Raw genomic sequence first — 15714 nt, forward strand, 5'->3', positions numbered from 1 at the left:
TTGACAGAATTTCAGATTGATCGAAAACAGTGTGATCACTATCGCACAAGAACGCAGAGACGACAAGTCTATTGTCACGGAGCTCAAAGAAGCGGTCAGTGAGATGAAAGAGATGCTAGCGGCAATAAACACTCGCTTAGACCAAGTGTGCAAGGAAAAGGGGGAGTCAACTACGCAGCGTAATCCATCGCGCAAAAGAAGGAGAGCACCCATGCCGGATAAAAGTAGTATTCGTTTTCGTGATCAAGAAATGAACCTGTCCGACTGAGTGGCATTAAGCCCCTCCCCACCAATCAAGTAACATGCTGGCTCCTTACTCATTTAGGTTCTCACGTCAGACCCCGTTCTCGCGGGCGGCAAATTCGTGCAGTTTTTTGTTACGGTTCCAAAGGGCCGCGGCTTGGAGGAATCTGGTACGGTAAATACATGTACAGTAACACTGAACGATAGGGAAACGGGCTTCGGACATATGCGTCCTCCCTTGCTGCGGGCCATAACGGATCCCCATTTGTGGGTCTCTGGTGGAAACTCATCGACTAGTTTGTAGCTAGCGTACATGCTAGACATTAGCTGAGGGGACGCGTGCTTGCGTGTGCTCCGGGTCATGGTGGGTCAGCATACCGAAAACGTTAAAGCTTGTTCTTAGTTTAGGCTCGGCAGAGCGTGTTACTCATTCGGAGTGTACCGTAATATATCGGAGGGGGCGTTCCCCCCGAACAGGCCGCGGACCACACATAATCGAACGGATGTAGATCATCGGTGCAGGTTTCATGTAGGGTCTAGTAGTTCAGATCATCCCAGTTGGCTAGCGTCTCCGCCTGTTAACTCGGCATTTTAGCACGATTGAAAGCTCTTATGCCAACCCCGATGCCAGCGGAGATGGCAATAGCAAACTACGGGTTTTCCAACTCCGAGTCGACAGGACGAAGCATGCCGTAAATCGAGGGAGGTTACGGTTACAAAAAATACGGGTGGTCTCGGATTCAACTTGGCTTGGCTGAACCCTTAAATGGAGCTGCTACTGTACATCGACTCTGAACATGAAACTATACTGCGAACAGATTTCCACAGTCCAACCCACTAAATCTAGAACGACTCATCGCTCGCTGCCGAAAGATAGCAATCTATATCCTCCCAGACTGATGAGGACAGGGGTTCTAGATCTGAAAGAACCGTTACCGGCATAGCTGACCCTGCAGGTATAAGATACGTCGTCTTGGATTTGTGTCTCGAGGGAAAAAGTAGCGACTTACCATCATCGGAGTCCATTTCCATAGACTGTGACGAGTGCAAAGAAGAGGTTTCCAGGGAGACCTGCAAATTTTGAACCATCTGCCACAGCTCTGGGTCAGGCGATCCCACCCTGAGAATAGGAGGAGATTCAGGTAGATCACGAGGTTTTCGTCGTAGCAAATACTGTCTCCGACGCTTCTTGGTGCCACCGGGCACCAACGGTCTTTGTTGCTTGCGCCCCTTACGCAAAAGCTGGTACTTTTTACCCCGGAGAGACTCGACAGACCGGACCACACGATGTTGTAGGAAGTATGCTCTCGATTTACCCTCCCATGACAGATGCCGATTTCGGTATAACCACGGCAAGAGATTATCCGTTTCAGACTGAGACCAGCTGATTGCATGACCGCGAGCCATCATACCAGAGAGGGTCGGTGTACCACAGAAGAAATATTGAGAAAAATAGCAAGGGGAGTAAACAGAAGAGAGACGTAGTAAGGGAAGTAAAAGTAGTTTATGTACGTGGTGCAACGGTGAGATATTCAGGCAATGCCGTAATGAGACGCAACATGAATTCGCTATTTTTTATTTTTCCCCGAACAGGTACACCTGGGTACAGTACCAAAATTCATGCTCTGTTCAGTCAAGAGCGAAAGGCATTCCAATCTCAAACGTTTAAACGTTTGGTATTCCGGAAGTGAAGCTCGACACGGGTCCTGCCTCATTATTCTCGGACCCACCCATCATTTGCTAGTATGTGGAATGCACCAGGCCTCACGACCTTTCTGAAACCCCCTCCTCTGCCATACACCTAGTGGTACAGTAAGGATCATTCATAATCCACCAGCAAAGCAATAATAGGAAAAACCGGTTGTGATCGGACGTTTTCCTCTACATTTAGGTTGATCTCTTCACAAATCAATAATACAACATCGCGTTGCGTTCTCCAACCGCTCTACTACGAATTCTTGCGTCTAGATTCCATTTTATCACACACGGGCCGGGGCGGTAGAGACAAAGGCCTGTCGACGGTCTAGTAGTCACCAGTCCCTTTTGAGTACAGCCGTTTTTTCATGATTTTCATATTCCGGGCCCTTTTAATTGTAACATTGCTGGGGTGACCAGCCAGAAAAGAAAGGTAGTAGGGAAACTAATCCCGGCCAATTTCCGCAATTTCACATATATCCTCCTCTTTACCCAAAGAAAAGCATCCAGGTTCTGCCCTTCATCAAATTTCCTGTTGCTATCACCGCTGGCGCCCTGAAATCGCAAATATATCCTTTGATACCAAAAGTCGACATGTCAGAGAATTGGGCGCTTGCGGTCAACACGAGGCCAAATCTCAGGCTTCAGCTAGAACAAATGTTGAACCCATATGCCTCTGAGTCTGAGTACGCATCAAGCCCACCTGAGTCGGTTGTAGACTCCACCGAAGGCGACGGGTTGATTCAGTTCGAGGGTGATCAGGGCGAAAGCGAGCTACTGGGCGAGGAGAACGATGGGAGCGTTGGAGAAGCGGATCCGAACTGGTCCGTGCAGATGACAGGCATAGAAAACGATGCCCAAGAGGATCAGCGGTCCCAAGCGCAATCAAGCTCGGACGTTGCGGAAGATCCACGTGCACTGGTTCTTCGTGCCTGTGCCAAGTGGGTTAATTGATCATGAAAATTGTTTGTTCGGTCGGCTAACGTACATCCAGCCTGAATGTCCGAGTTGAGTATGACATGCTGCTCTGTCTAAATTAGCCTGTATAACGAGCGCCTCTAACAATCACCCTCGAAGCAGATTTACCGAAGAATGCTGCAAAAGTCAGAGTAGCTGGAACGCCGAGATGCAAACCAACGCGGAAAGTCATCGATCTCGACTGGCTGATGTTGAGAAAAAGCTTACGGAGATTGAGACTATTTTGAAAGAGCTGATGAGCAGAGTGACGATTATGGAGAGAACGAGAGACGATTGCGGGGAGAGCACGGGAAAACTTGCTCCGAAGAGGGTCGGAAAACAAGCTACTGTAAAGCGCCGGACGGCCTAATGTATAGACTAGTCCTGAACAATTGACAACTGCAAAAACTACCGCTTCAGAGCCGAATTGTTACACTACGTTCGCTGAGCAAAATTCAAGAAGAGCCATCCGAAACACGCACGGAATACTCGTGGTCGTACTTCCCTTCAAAGCTAGATCGGACTGTTCAATGCCCATTACCTGCCGTATGGGGCCGATAGTCAAAGATGATTTTATACAGTTTTTTAAGACACTTTCTCCTTTCCGAAGAGTGGGTCATTTGTCGGACGCTGCCGTATCCCGGAAGATCAAATTCGCTTGGAGCGCCTTCTTTCCCGCTAGTTCGCCTGACTCCACCAGGAACTCAACCAAGGATCGATAAATAATAGACCGATGTAAATTTCCGTGCCCCGTGTCTCCACCCAAAGTCCAGAACGCCCATCAAGCAGATCCTCATCATGACTTCAAAAACGAACTTTGCTTTTGCAGAGAATGAATTTACTAGTCGATTATTTATTACGGTGACGGCAGGCCTTAGTGAACCACTAATCACAACAATTACCAGGTAAGAATCAACCCTTGGTGTCGTACCAGAGAATTGCATAATAGCAAGTCATAAGTGTCCTTTGGGCACAAGAGGTATGAGATCGTATGCCAACAGGAGTCGTTGTCGAGCTTTCTGGTCCTCTCCAGTGTTCTCGTGGCTGTGAAGAGCTCCTACCTGTTTTGGTCAAACGCTGCTGATCACCAGAAACGATGCCAGTTAGTGTGAATAGCAAACTCGGTACAAGATGGGTCAGCTACACTGGCCTAACCGAGCAAGGGAGTCCAAGGTGATCAAACATCATTTCCCCGTGCCGTCGCCAGAGCTGTAACAATTTTTTTGGAAACGGGGAAGCGGCAGCAGGGTCCCGGTGTGGCTCCCCGAAGTAAGACCTGGAGTAACATTGCGAAACGCGACATTTTGCTATGACCAAAAATCGGAAAATCTCGTTTGCTCAACTCCGTGAGTCCCTATTATGTGGGGCGATTGGTTTCGGGGGCTGATGCACAAAGTACGGAGGCCCAGACTAGCCGCGAGGGCTGCTCGTTGGCCGATGCGTGGCCGATTCGTGTCCACCTTCTCAAGAGTCTCTCCTCGCAACTATGTCTCCCATCAGAGCAAGGGAGCTGGATTTCCACTGCAGCAGTTCTCTCGCCTGAGTGATCCTTCACCGTTGGGTTGGGCAAGTGATTCACTGATACTGTGTAAAAAACCAGAAGAGCCTGCGGCAACGGCCACAGAGGGCTAGCCGGTCGAAGTCTAGAGTTGAAGTACACGATTGTGCTGTCCCGGGGGATCTGCGTGGCTGGGGCCACATTGGGGACCATGTCCGATAAACAGAGATCCTCCTTGCATACAAGCGGTATTCCGGTACCTACGCCCCGGCAGGCCACCGCGTCTAACGGGCCTTTGTCCCGCGGCTGCCTGCCTGTCAACTGGTTCTCTGGTGTCCAATCGACAACAACAGGTTGCAATACGGTTGCAACCGTGGCTGACACACGTTAGAAAATGAAATAAAGATAACGGCTGCAACATATCTCCTTCTCTAGAATGGTTTGCATCCAGTCGGTGTCAGAGCCAAGCCGGGGAGGAAAAAGGGAGAGGCGTGGGGACGAACCGCGAGCCGTGGATCCCGTTACACGATCCAATGGCTCATTGGCTACGGGGCCCGCGTAGATCCAGAGCGATCACGAACGTGCCCCTGGGGCCGTGCTCCTCACACAGTCGTTTTTACTGGTGGATCTGCCTGGGCCGGGGTCCACCTTGAATTCGAAAGCCCGACAACAATCTTGCCTTCTTGTATATGTGCTCGTATGCTACTAAATCGGGGATCTGAGGAAATCTCGGTCTAATATCACCAATAGTTCAATTATTTTGATTACTATTAGACAGAAGTTCCCGACATAGTACAGCAGGCGCTTCCAGCGCAGCGCTTTTGACATAATCACCCGACTTCCAAGTCAAGACAAAGCTGGATACTGACCCGGCAGCGGTGGTACTTGCGGCGTGTTCAATGCGAAATTATTTGTGACTGCGAAGCCCGACAGAACGCTCGGATCCAGCATTCCGAATGATACATTAGGATTCGACCATGAGTCCTGGATCACTCCATCTCCCGGTAGTTGTTTCCCCATATATCGGTTCTCAAAAGCCTGTAGTTCTTCCCGCAAAGTATTCCCAGTTAAGAACAAGCCGCGTATCCGACTGAAAATCGGCTGGATTTCACTCCAAGCAACATAGTCTCGCTGGTTATGCTGGGCATCGTGAAGTTGCTGTTTGAGCTGAGACGCTTCGCTTTCAAGTTTCTGGCATGTGGTGATGGCAGACTCCGTATTTGTGACAGATTGGCGGAGCTGGTCAGCCACTTGGGCTTTTTCCACTCTAAGTTGATGAATCAACTGAGAAGAATCGTGTGCCTGTTGATCCTTCTCCGTGCTGAGCCGTTCGACCTCTTGTTTTAGTAGATGGATCTCGTTTTCCGCTCTGTCCAGGAGCTTGTCGCATGCTTGACGGATATCGATCTTGACTTGGGCTTTGGGTGACATTGTCCCAGCAGGTGGTGACGACGTCTAGACCTTGTCAGACTGATGCTTCTCTGCTCCCAACTTAATGGAAGCGGAACAATCATCACATACCTGGGTTGAACGTGATTTCACGACGCGGTTAGGTGGCTCGGATCCGTTTCTAGGTCCAGGTGTGACAGGGTCCTTGGAGCGACGAGAAGCGATGCCCGATCCATCAGACTTTGAGAAAGACTTGGAAGATCCTTTGGTCATCTGATTGCGGGAGGACGGTGGAGCTTTTGCCATGTTGGAATTTGCCTTTTGCTGGTAGCAGCTTAAACGGAGTAATCCAGGAGGCTTGAGAAGACCAAGTCAAAGAACGAGACTTGGTGACCAACCTGGGTCTTTAAGTGGCCAGGGGTGGACGAAAAACAGTATATTTTGTCTGAATTCACCAGAAGTCGATCCCATCGCCCATCACGTTTTGTGTCAACGCCTGACTTTGACTTCCGCGGATCGAGCAGCCCCGACGCACCGACCCGCGATGGGACTGGCGGGGCCAACGGTTTCCACCATAGCTGTAAAGAAAGTCAGTTTGAGCTTCCCTCATCCGGTGGCCTGGTGAGGGGGTGAAAGTGGTCGGTTACACAGCACCTGGCATTTAAACAGGGCATCTCAGCGTTTATCTCCTGTGGTCATTCACCATTCTTTCAACGGATGGGAAGATTCCACCGTTCTGGCAGCGCAAGCCTGTCTATACTCTTAGCGTGCTGCGAGCAGTTTCTTTTCTGACTTCAATTTATCTAGCATTGAGATTCAGGACGAACATTTAGTAAGGTAGTGGTCTCAGCGTGGGTACGTGCCCACGTGATGTAACTGTCATGACAAAGCCCGCGTATGAATTTATTGTATTGCCATTCAAGCAAAGATATACCCGAATCATGGTGACGAGATACTCCCACCGTCTTTGGAGGTCGTGATGATTCAATCTCGGTTCTATCAGAGCCCAGTGGGGGACGGCATGTTACCAAGTCTACAGCCCAGCGAATACTGAGTCACGTTATGTTGCGACGTGGGATTTCTTAGCGAAGGCTAGGCCCGATCGAAACCAGGGGAGAATGAACCACTAGCGTTAATTTTGATGGGTGGTTCAAATTTTCAATTTCTTTTTCCTCGGCCGATTGATTGGCGTGAGCTCCGTAATTGGAAAATCATTTTGCTGACGGTCTCTCAATTGGACCTCCTTCCTAAATCGTAGAAAACACTAAAATCCTCGCGGAAGCGGACGGCTAAGGCCCCTATACCCATTTCCTGCCACCTCTGGATGAGGCCCATCGGGGATCGTACAACCTGGCTCCGCAGGCTTGACGAGATCATCTCAGCTTCTCGGAGGGAGGATACCCGCCACCCCCTTTTTCTTCTCCCAGTGGCTGCATTATCTGGCTTGGGGCCATGAGACTCTTGGTTCCTTGAAGCTGAAATGCCAGTAGCTGGAAAAATACAGAACTACCACGACGCTTAATTGTCGATGGGGGCTATTAGTTTGATGCTAATTCTTTACAAGGATATGTACAGCTAGCTACAGTGAAAAGCTTTTTGGTAAGGGGCACGGCTGGACGACAGAGCGCCGCACCGCGACATGGACATATCTCATGACTGTCTGATGGCCCACGAACCCGTGACAGCGACACCACCGGACCACAGTCTACGAGGTTAAGTGCATCCGAGGTAGATCACAAACTATTTTGGGAGAAGTCCAGAAGGATGTGCGCTGATCCTCCTGAAGGTCAAACGGAAAGGACATTACCACTTAATCAGGGCTGCGTGTCGTGTACGTTGGGAGTGTTAATGTTTAGATTTACATGTGACTCCAGGATAGAAAGCGAGGACAAAACAACAACGCCAACAATATGTTTATAGTATAAGCCACGTACAGTAAATCAGTACCACACGTAAACTCCAGATATCTTTCATTGGTGCTTCCAAGCGCCCAATGGCCCCTCAAGACGAATTCATTTCTGAGTCTTGCTCACGAGAGTGTACTCAAAAGAAGCCGTTTAGCTTATAAATTCAGAGCGATATGAGGGTTTCATTTCGGCTAGGTCGTCTGAAGACTGCTAAACTTGCCAACGTTGATATTCAGTGTTGGGGGTTATCCTTGTTCTTACTCTAGGGTTCTACGGTTTTTCTAGGCTGTGCTATAGTCGTATCCGCAAATAGGCGATATAAGAATGGTTTTAGAGCCCCTTCCGATGTAAGCTTCACGGCTCTGAAATACGTTGCAGAGAAACGAAACCCTTTTCAGCAAATCAAGCTGCTGGGACTAGTTTAACACGACAAGAGATGGAATCTGCATTTGCCGAACAGCGCCAGATTAGGCCTGATGTTTCATGTTTCGGGATGGACACTTCGGTAAGTATCTTTCAGCTCAGAAGCATGGTCTCTAACAAGGCTTCAGGAAATACTCCGTACTTTTACGAGGCTTGATGCTCGCGCGCTGCGGGCCGAACGAGCGCATGCGAAAACCGAGCAAGATCATAGATCTACTCAAGCAGCTCTGAAACAAGTGCATGAGGAGCTAGATCAAGTTTCTCGGCTGGCGGAGATCTTTTACGATCTCAGTCTCAGATTGGTGGACCATATGCTGGGGGAACGCGGATCCAAGGAGGATGGCCAAGACCAAAAGTCTGCTAGCACGATACTTGATATGGTGTTGAAACAAGTCGAACAGCAAGAATCGGAGACCGAAGTTGGCACGACCCGTGAGAGCTCAGTCACTACTGATGCGCGTGCTGCTGAAACGAACAGTTGAAGCCTGCTAGGCAACTCGTTTACAGGTCCACGTTTGTCTTCCGTGGTTCAACGGGCATGGCAGACAGCCAGATCGTGTATTTTGGGCGCTTTCTGTCAGTTAGTAACTATCTTCTTTAAACAAATGGATTACCTGCCGTGGAAGTATCTTGTAGCATAAGGAACCCCTCACCCTCTCCTTCCCTCACGAGATATAAATGATCACTTATGGCTTGTTCTAGCAAGACCTATTCCTAATACATCCCGCTTAGTTCTACTTCTGCGGCGTACAGTATGAGTAACCAGCACCTTCATCATATTCAAAAGCTTACAATGAAGCTTCAACGTGCTCTAGAGGAAGATCGCACACGCCTCGACCGGGTCCGGTCCGACCCAGGTGCCCTTGGAGATCCTTTCGAGTTGGAACGCACTCGGCGATCTGCTGCCCCATCGCCAGAAGCATTTCTGGGCGATGATCGAGGGGAGATTCAGGAAAAGCTGCTCGGAAACGGTCCGCATGGTCCTACATTAGGCTTTTGTGGGACTCTTGTATGCTAACCTCAACACAGAAGCGCGGTACAAAGGTCAAAACGAACAGAAGAAGGCTCCTCATAATTGCCTCACGGCTTGAAGTGTCTTGGTTTTAGCTTATATACTAGTTTTCAGAATAAAGGCAGTCAGGTGAAGAGAAGCAGTGTTATTACATGAGTGTTTTGCAATATAGGAGCTGTCTGAGGCTACTCGATAGTTAAATTCAAGACTCCCTGCCGTAAAATAAAAAACGAGAGAGTCTGTAACAATTTAAAACCTGGTCTTGACGCATTTGCGATTGGGCCAGCCTATCGCTGCGCGACGTTGGAGAGAAGAGTCTGCTTCTCTCGTGAGGCGCAGTCACCGCGTAGGTGACGTAAATCGCAGCCAGGCGCTCGTGTCGATCCGAAACGGTTGGCTGATATGCCCTTGTCGTTGCTGCAAGGCTTCTGTGTGGCTCGATAAAGTAGGCGTAGCAAGACTTTCTGTCTGGCCTCCGCGTCTATTCGATTGACATATCGAATGTTGGTCGCATTTTCCAGGTCGGAAACGATGGCGTCTGCATTCTGAGCACAGAAAGAACTTTCTCACAACTGCTAGCCTCTGCGCCGTCGAATAGCTCAACGAAAGATCCTGCATTGCCTGGAGACATACTGCACCGTCCACTCGGGATGATTTTGATACAATGTTCTGGCATCGCTTTCCGTCTTCGTCCATCCACATACACGCTTCACGGTGTAAAACGTCGCCAATCACTTGGTCCAGGGACCGGAGGGCACAGTCAAATTTGCCGTTTGTGTTCATGACAGCGGGTACAAAGGCTATGAAGGGGAGGCGTTGAAGCAATTGTGCGGTAGGTATTTTGATAGTGGTAAAGAGTATCCGAAAGGATAACCATCCCAATTTATAAAGAGGGCATTCACGACTTCATGAACTGCAGTGAGTGGTGGTTACCATCCCGGCCAACCAGGGTTCAAAAATTCCTCCATCAAAGAAAGTGCACTTATGTGAAAGACCAACGAGAAATTTAACTCCTGGATTGAATGATGTTGCTCCTAGAGACGGCGTCACTGGGTCCTGGGATCCCTTGGTGTGCTCCTAGGGGCCTTGCGTATCCTGGGATCTACCACCAGTGATGCTGGGAGTGAAGGAAACAAAAAGGCAGCCTGACCAACTTCTCGATTCCGGCAGCTTCCAACCCCAGTCAACAATTATAAAATGCCCGTTTATAGTCTTGAGCTCAGTCCGTCTATTGAATCAACGTTGGTTATCTCTCTACATTGCCGCCTCCGCATTTCCGCATATTAATGACCATGTCTCAACCATTATTCCTGTGGGATCCATTCGCGATCTGTGAAGGACCGCGCGAGAAAGACAGACTTTGCTGCGGCCTTACCAAGCGAGGAACTCGTTGCCAACTCCTCGTAACGGAGGACGTCCACAATGCCGGCGTGAAGATGCTGCATACCTTAGCATGCCAGCCCTTTGACCTCCCCGCTCTTCAGAACAAGCTGCCTGACATCGTCGCCCATTTTCTTTGCAAACGGTGGCATCGTAGACTTCAAGCGGACGAGGTCCGGAAGCAGTGGGAAGCAGCGACCATCCGCAATCAAGCCCAGGTACAAACACCCCGACACAGAAGCGTGACAAGAACTTCTGGGCGGGTACTATCTCCCGAAGGTCGCTTTCGTGGTGATCCAACGGAATTGAATAATCCAGGATCATCTGGCTGCCTGAACCCTCTTCAGTCAACGCCGACTAGAGAACCAGGAGAGTCGTCGCAGGCCTCTGATCCAGAACTGACAGAGGTAGCTTTGCGAGAGAATCGAGTTCCTTGGGTGATTTCAAGAGCCCGTCCGGCTGTGTTGTCTATCCAAACTGAAAGCGGCAATGACCGTGAAAAGGTCTTTCTTTGCCTACAGAGTTTCCGTCCAACGTCGAGTTTAAGACACGAGTGCTGTGGAGTTTGTCATGGGGAAGACCCGGATGAGCCTATAGTCCTAAAGTGTGAGAGATGCACTACGTATGTGCATTTGAACTGTATGTCGTTGTGGCTTCAGACTCGTGAACCAGGAAGCAAGTCCTCTTGTGTAATGTGGTACGTGACATCTTGTTTTTCAATGAAGCGGTTCCAGTAGCTAACCCACCAAGCAGTCGATGTGACAGACCATTCCACGCATACTATGACACGCCGACAGCCGAGGCCATATGGTCTCAACAGCAGCAGTCAGCTACGGGTACAGATGATTCGACTCGCACCACCACAACGCGGGACAATCCGCAGCCACTCGGCTCAACTACGACTCCTGTTGAGGTTGGCCTTTCGACTGCAAGTGGGTCGTTAGCGAGTGCGCACACGACACCTCACCCGCCAGAGCACGAAGAGTATCAGCGTCTACCCATTATCTCTGCGCCCGCAAATCCGCAGCCACCGCGCCGATCCTCTCGAGCGAGACGAGCTCCCAATCGTTACGAGCCGTAGATAATCTGCGCGAAACACGTTCGGACATATCATGGTACTGTGCTACGCCCACACGACAGATGTGGGATCCAACTCAGAAACACTGAGCACCTTCGAAGACATAATCATCCGCCATGGTGACGCTCGATAACCAGCGTGGCAAGAGATTGCCTCGTGGAGCTTGAACAGTTCCCTGCAAGAAATTCCGGGAGTTGTCTCGAAGCAGATATCACACCAAGACTACCGTTCTTAAACGGTCAATTGAGCGGTGATGTGGGGCGGGGGAGATGGCTTAGGGCGTTTGTAATAGAGGCTACACACGATGGATACCCTTAGTTACCGAAGTCGCCTTAGTCAACAATCAGTCAGAGAAATTAAATCTCAGCAACCACTACGCAGTGCAGATGCTAGCCCAAAGGACTTCTTTGTAAATATATTTCTCGTCGCCCAGCATTCTTTAAAATCTGTGATCTGTAACATAGACGCCCCCATCTTCGCTCCATCGTTGCTTTCAGATATGAACTCCCAACATCGCCCGCCAACCATGTTGCTCGAATCACCGCCAGATTTTGGCCAAGTGGGAAAATCATCCCTCGCTATCTCGCCATCAGTTGAGCCTCCCGACGATCCTACGTTTGATTCAGCTAAACTTTCACCGGAGCCCCTGAGGTTGGTAAGCAAGAAACGGTCCGCAGTCCGAAAAATCAACGAAGATCCATGGCGGACGTATGAGCCAGGTATGCAGATATATCTCGGCCGAGAAGTAATACTTGCGCAACATCGGGAAAACAATATGGAGCTGGTCGATGTCCAAAAGCTTCAACAGACACCTTCTCCCGTCGAACCTATGCTACAATTCATGGGTCAGATCTCCCACTCAAGTTTCCCGAGTCTCAAGGAGTGTTTTGTCCACGATGGTTGCATATTTCTCGTCTGGGAGCCGCTGGAGCTTTCCGTTAGCCAGTTATTAGCGGTGAAGAGCCCCATCGCCGAGAGCGAACTGGCGGCAATCGTCCGGCCGGTAAGTGTTAAGATGCTAAATGATAGATCCCTTCGCTCACATCCGACAGGTTCTTGAGGGTATACAATACCTGCGTAGTTGCGGAAGGGCGCTGGCAACGCTGAGCGCCGATACCATATTACTGACAGAATCCGGTGAGGTCAAGATCGGTAGGTAAAGCTGCAGGCCGAGGTTGACCCAACAATGCTGATGATAGACTACCACAGCCGGAGTGGAGCGCAGCTGTGAACTCAGCAAGGCAGAGATGAATGCAGCCACGTTGAAGCTGTTTGCCTTGGCCGGGATTGTCGACAAGATAATCGGAAAGACCCTGCCGTCATATCCATGGAGCGGCGAGGCCAAAAGCCTATCCCGAGACCTGAAAACCTTGTCATTAGAGGAATTATTACAGGTAAGCTCCGCATCCAGTAATTTTGCGGCCAAGGCTGATCAGATAGAACAAACACTGGAAAAAACTGGCAGCCCCAGGAGCCCTGAGGATGTTAGCGAAGGTAGCCAACAAGACCGCCTACCATAGAGCGGACATTCTTGACCGCTCGGCGCCCCTCTGCTGAGAGCTCTCCTGAGAGGCCCGTGAACTGGAGGTGGGCGGCAGTCACGTGGAATGACACGCCGGGACTGTTATTGGAGCCATGTTTGCTGCCAGCCAATCGAAGAACCCTTTCGCCTGGATCACGAATAAACTTAGGTTTTCTGCCTTTCCTTTCCGTCTTCACAGACATATGATAAGCAAGGGCACTTCAACAGGTCCCGGCGCAGTTCGCTCTTGTTCATATTTCCAGCCAATTCTATCCGCCTTGTCTTTTGGGATTCGTTCGCCTAGGTGGATTAGCCCATTCTTGCATATAGTACCATACTGTATCAGTCTGCCAGAAGTACGGCAGCTCAGGATACCCCCGAAAGGTATGGTGTTCGCACGGTCCAGGGGTATAGATCTCAGATTGCCATGATCCTATAGATTAAGATATCCATGCAACATTTTTCGAGCGCCGTTATGCTCTCACTTGGTTGTGACACAAATCGTAGAGTCCGAGCGGGGAGACAAATGCAATGCTCAACTACCGGAGGCATAGAACGTTGTATGTCCAAATGTTGTCAACGCCCTCTCGATGAAACGACTCGCCGTTAGCCTCAGGTTCATCCCCTCACTACTCAATGTGGGCCATTACTAATTCCACGCTAGAGCAGAGTCTTCACAATTAATCTGAAGCAGTGGACGAAGAGCTCCCATTCGCGGGAAAGGATAGGACCTTAAGGTACAGACCTGTCGATGTGCTTTAAAGTTGTCCTCGGGCATTGGGACTCTCAGTACTCTGTACAATGTCTTCCTAAGCCGAAATTACGAACATTCGGTCAGATCCAGGTCGATTACCCCAAAGGTGATTTTTTTCATAGTGCCCACCTGAATCTATGCACTTTCCGCGAAGTTTGTCGAGACTTTTACGTGGAGATAATTGCATGTATACCTAAGCATCGATGTAGCCAAATTCAGGGACAACTGCACCCGAGTGACCTTGTCGGCCGGAGGCGTCTGCGATTCGGGATAAAGATAGTGTCGTTGTGCTTTGCAGCAGCGTTTATGAATAGTATCGGCTTCTTTTTAGTCCCCATTCGCCGCCTGCGAGCACTATACGTCGTCTGTTTGTAAATCATGTTGCGGTGTTGTTGGGAAGAGAGTCCTGGCGGGGCAATGTCTTGTCCTATATATATATACACATCATGATGCCATATAGGGTACCTCGGCAATGATATTTGGAATGAAAATTTCCATCATAAAAGAAGAATCCAGGACTTGTATTCCATAAAAAGACCAGCAGAGTTATGGTATTCTCAAATAAAAACGCGTAAAAACGCGTTGCTCCGTGAGATCGACGCGGTTCAGCTGGTGCGAAATGCTTCTTCCTAATCGAGGGGTTCAACTCCCGTCGGGGGTTCAACTTGAAGACGCTAACTATTTTTGGCTGGAATAAACCACGTGACAAAGCAGCCAGCCCAGCTTTGGTGTGCCAGCAAAGCTACGAGATTCAGGTGACTAATCACATATCCTGGCCAATCCTTTCTGTTTATCCGATTCGACCCTTTGTTTTGATAGGACTTGTATCGCTTCGTTGACCCTAGCCCTTGCATAGACCAGCTCAGCTTGAAGGTCTCTCGCCTGGGACTCACTGGCGCGGAGTTGATCTTGAATTCGAGCAGTTTCTGCTTTCAAATGACGAACCTCCCGCAACGACTCCTCCAAACCGCCCCGGGTCCGATCCAGCTCGGCTTCTAGATCACGATTTTTAGATTCTAGACTGCGGATCTGTGCAGTAAATGTCCTGGGTCCCTCCTCATCTCTGCGAGGGGGCTAATCAAAGCTCATTAGCACCATCAAGGCTGCGGGATGAATATCACCCACCTTATCCACTCCGTCCTCCTGATTCAAAAGGGATGACTGCAAGGTCTCCGGAGCAACGGCCTCGAGAGAGCGGCCGAGTTCCTCACATATAGACCGGTATATGCGGATCTTTCCATCGCTAAGGCTCGATTGTAACAGGTGTTTGCTGGGCTCGGTCACGGACCAGGCGTATCCGTCCTCGGGCCGTGGATGGAGGCGGACCTGATTTGGAGCGACGATGAGACCAAGTCTCAAATCTAAAGGATGTCAGTCTCTCCAGAACCGAAATTACCCGGGGACTTACGGATGTGCGCAGCCAAAGCTTCTCGGCATCTTGTTCTTTCCAGAGCGCGCCTTTCGTTGCTGGAGATAGCCATGGTCATCGTCGGACAAGTGGAAGATATGTCCTTTATCTATTGTTACAGTACAGGTTCAGAGAAGGAGCGAAGCCCGTCGTTTTCACTATGTCGTTTAAACCCCCGTCCGTATAAACGGGATCTTCACCCGTTTAAACGTTGGGAAAGGTCGTTTCACATTTTTTATGATAGACGCAGAAGTCGGCCATCTAGACAGAAACTGGAACATTCCATAACGATTGCTCGACAAGCTCCAAAGGTCAAGCTGCATGTTCGCGCAGGATAAAAAGGAGATAGCTCCTACACATTGCACTGTTCAACCAGTGTCCCATACTGCCCTCGAGTATCGAATATGGCACGTGTTACCCGCCAAACAAGGCGTGAAAGCAAAGCCAC

General features: G+C 49.8%; 9 protein-coding genes across 9 annotated transcripts; 5 read left to right on the forward strand and 4 right to left on the reverse strand.

Annotated features, from left to right (window-relative positions):
* Window positions 1–1086: 1086 nt before the first annotated feature.
* Window positions 1087–1650, reverse strand: N7458_002511 (uncharacterized protein; the record flags this gene model as incomplete). The annotated part of the gene is made up of 2 exons (XM_056905894.1): window positions 1087–1106; window positions 1254–1650. 2 exons carry the CDS (start codon window positions 1648–1650, stop codon window positions 1087–1089), a joined length of 417 nt encoding a protein of 138 aa, XP_056770001.1.
* Window positions 1651–2532: 882 nt separating this feature from the next.
* Window positions 2533–2892, forward strand: N7458_002512 (uncharacterized protein; the record flags this gene model as incomplete). Its single annotated transcript, XM_056905895.1, has 1 exon — window positions 2533–2892. The coding sequence occupies one exon, from the start codon at window positions 2533–2535 to the stop codon at window positions 2890–2892; it is 360 nt and encodes a 119-aa protein (XP_056770002.1).
* Window positions 2893–5239: 2347 nt separating this feature from the next.
* Window positions 5240–5824, reverse strand: N7458_002513 (uncharacterized protein; the record flags this gene model as incomplete). The annotated part of the gene is made up of 1 exon (XM_056905896.1): window positions 5240–5824. One exon carries the CDS (start codon window positions 5822–5824, stop codon window positions 5240–5242), a length of 585 nt encoding a protein of 194 aa, XP_056770003.1.
* A 2358-nt stretch (window positions 5825–8182) lies between these two features.
* On the forward strand, window positions 8183–8594 carry N7458_002514 (uncharacterized protein; the record flags this gene model as incomplete). Its single annotated transcript, XM_056905897.1, has 2 exons — window positions 8183–8194; window positions 8241–8594. The coding sequence occupies 2 exons, from the start codon at window positions 8183–8185 to the stop codon at window positions 8592–8594; spliced, it is 366 nt and encodes a 121-aa protein (XP_056770004.1).
* Window positions 8595–8905: 311 nt separating this feature from the next.
* Window positions 8906–9203, forward strand: N7458_002515 (uncharacterized protein; the record flags this gene model as incomplete). The annotated part of the gene is made up of 2 exons (XM_056905898.1): window positions 8906–9083; window positions 9142–9203. The coding sequence occupies 2 exons, from the start codon at window positions 8906–8908 to the stop codon at window positions 9201–9203; spliced, it is 240 nt and encodes a 79-aa protein (XP_056770005.1).
* Window positions 9204–9411: 208 nt separating this feature from the next.
* N7458_002516 (uncharacterized protein) lies at window positions 9412–9907 on the reverse strand (the record flags this gene model as incomplete). The annotated part of the gene is made up of 2 exons (XM_056905899.1): window positions 9412–9669; window positions 9758–9907. The coding sequence occupies 2 exons, from the start codon at window positions 9905–9907 to the stop codon at window positions 9412–9414; spliced, it is 408 nt and encodes a 135-aa protein (XP_056770006.1).
* A 509-nt stretch (window positions 9908–10416) lies between these two features.
* On the forward strand, window positions 10417–11585 carry N7458_002517 (uncharacterized protein; the record flags this gene model as incomplete). Its single annotated transcript, XM_056905900.1, has 2 exons — window positions 10417–11108; window positions 11270–11585. The coding sequence occupies 2 exons, from the start codon at window positions 10417–10419 to the stop codon at window positions 11583–11585; spliced, it is 1008 nt and encodes a 335-aa protein (XP_056770007.1).
* Window positions 11586–12108: 523 nt separating this feature from the next.
* N7458_002518 (uncharacterized protein) lies at window positions 12109–13102 on the forward strand (the record flags this gene model as incomplete). Its single annotated transcript, XM_056905901.1, has 3 exons — window positions 12109–12585; window positions 12635–12734; window positions 12792–13102. 3 exons carry the CDS (start codon window positions 12109–12111, stop codon window positions 13100–13102), a joined length of 888 nt encoding a protein of 295 aa, XP_056770008.1.
* Window positions 13103–14617: 1515 nt separating this feature from the next.
* N7458_002519 (uncharacterized protein) lies at window positions 14618–15339 on the reverse strand (the record flags this gene model as incomplete). Its single annotated transcript, XM_056905902.1, has 3 exons — window positions 14618–14932; window positions 14984–15219; window positions 15267–15339. 3 exons carry the CDS (start codon window positions 15337–15339, stop codon window positions 14618–14620), a joined length of 624 nt encoding a protein of 207 aa, XP_056770009.1.
* Between the last annotated feature and the right edge of the window lie 375 nt (window positions 15340–15714).

This window comes from Penicillium daleae (genome assembly GCF_028827525.1).
Source record: "Penicillium daleae strain IBT 16125 chromosome Unknown utg000002l_segment0_segment0, whole genome shotgun sequence".
NCBI classification, from domain to species: Eukaryota; Fungi; Ascomycota; class Eurotiomycetes; order Eurotiales; family Aspergillaceae; genus Penicillium; species Penicillium daleae.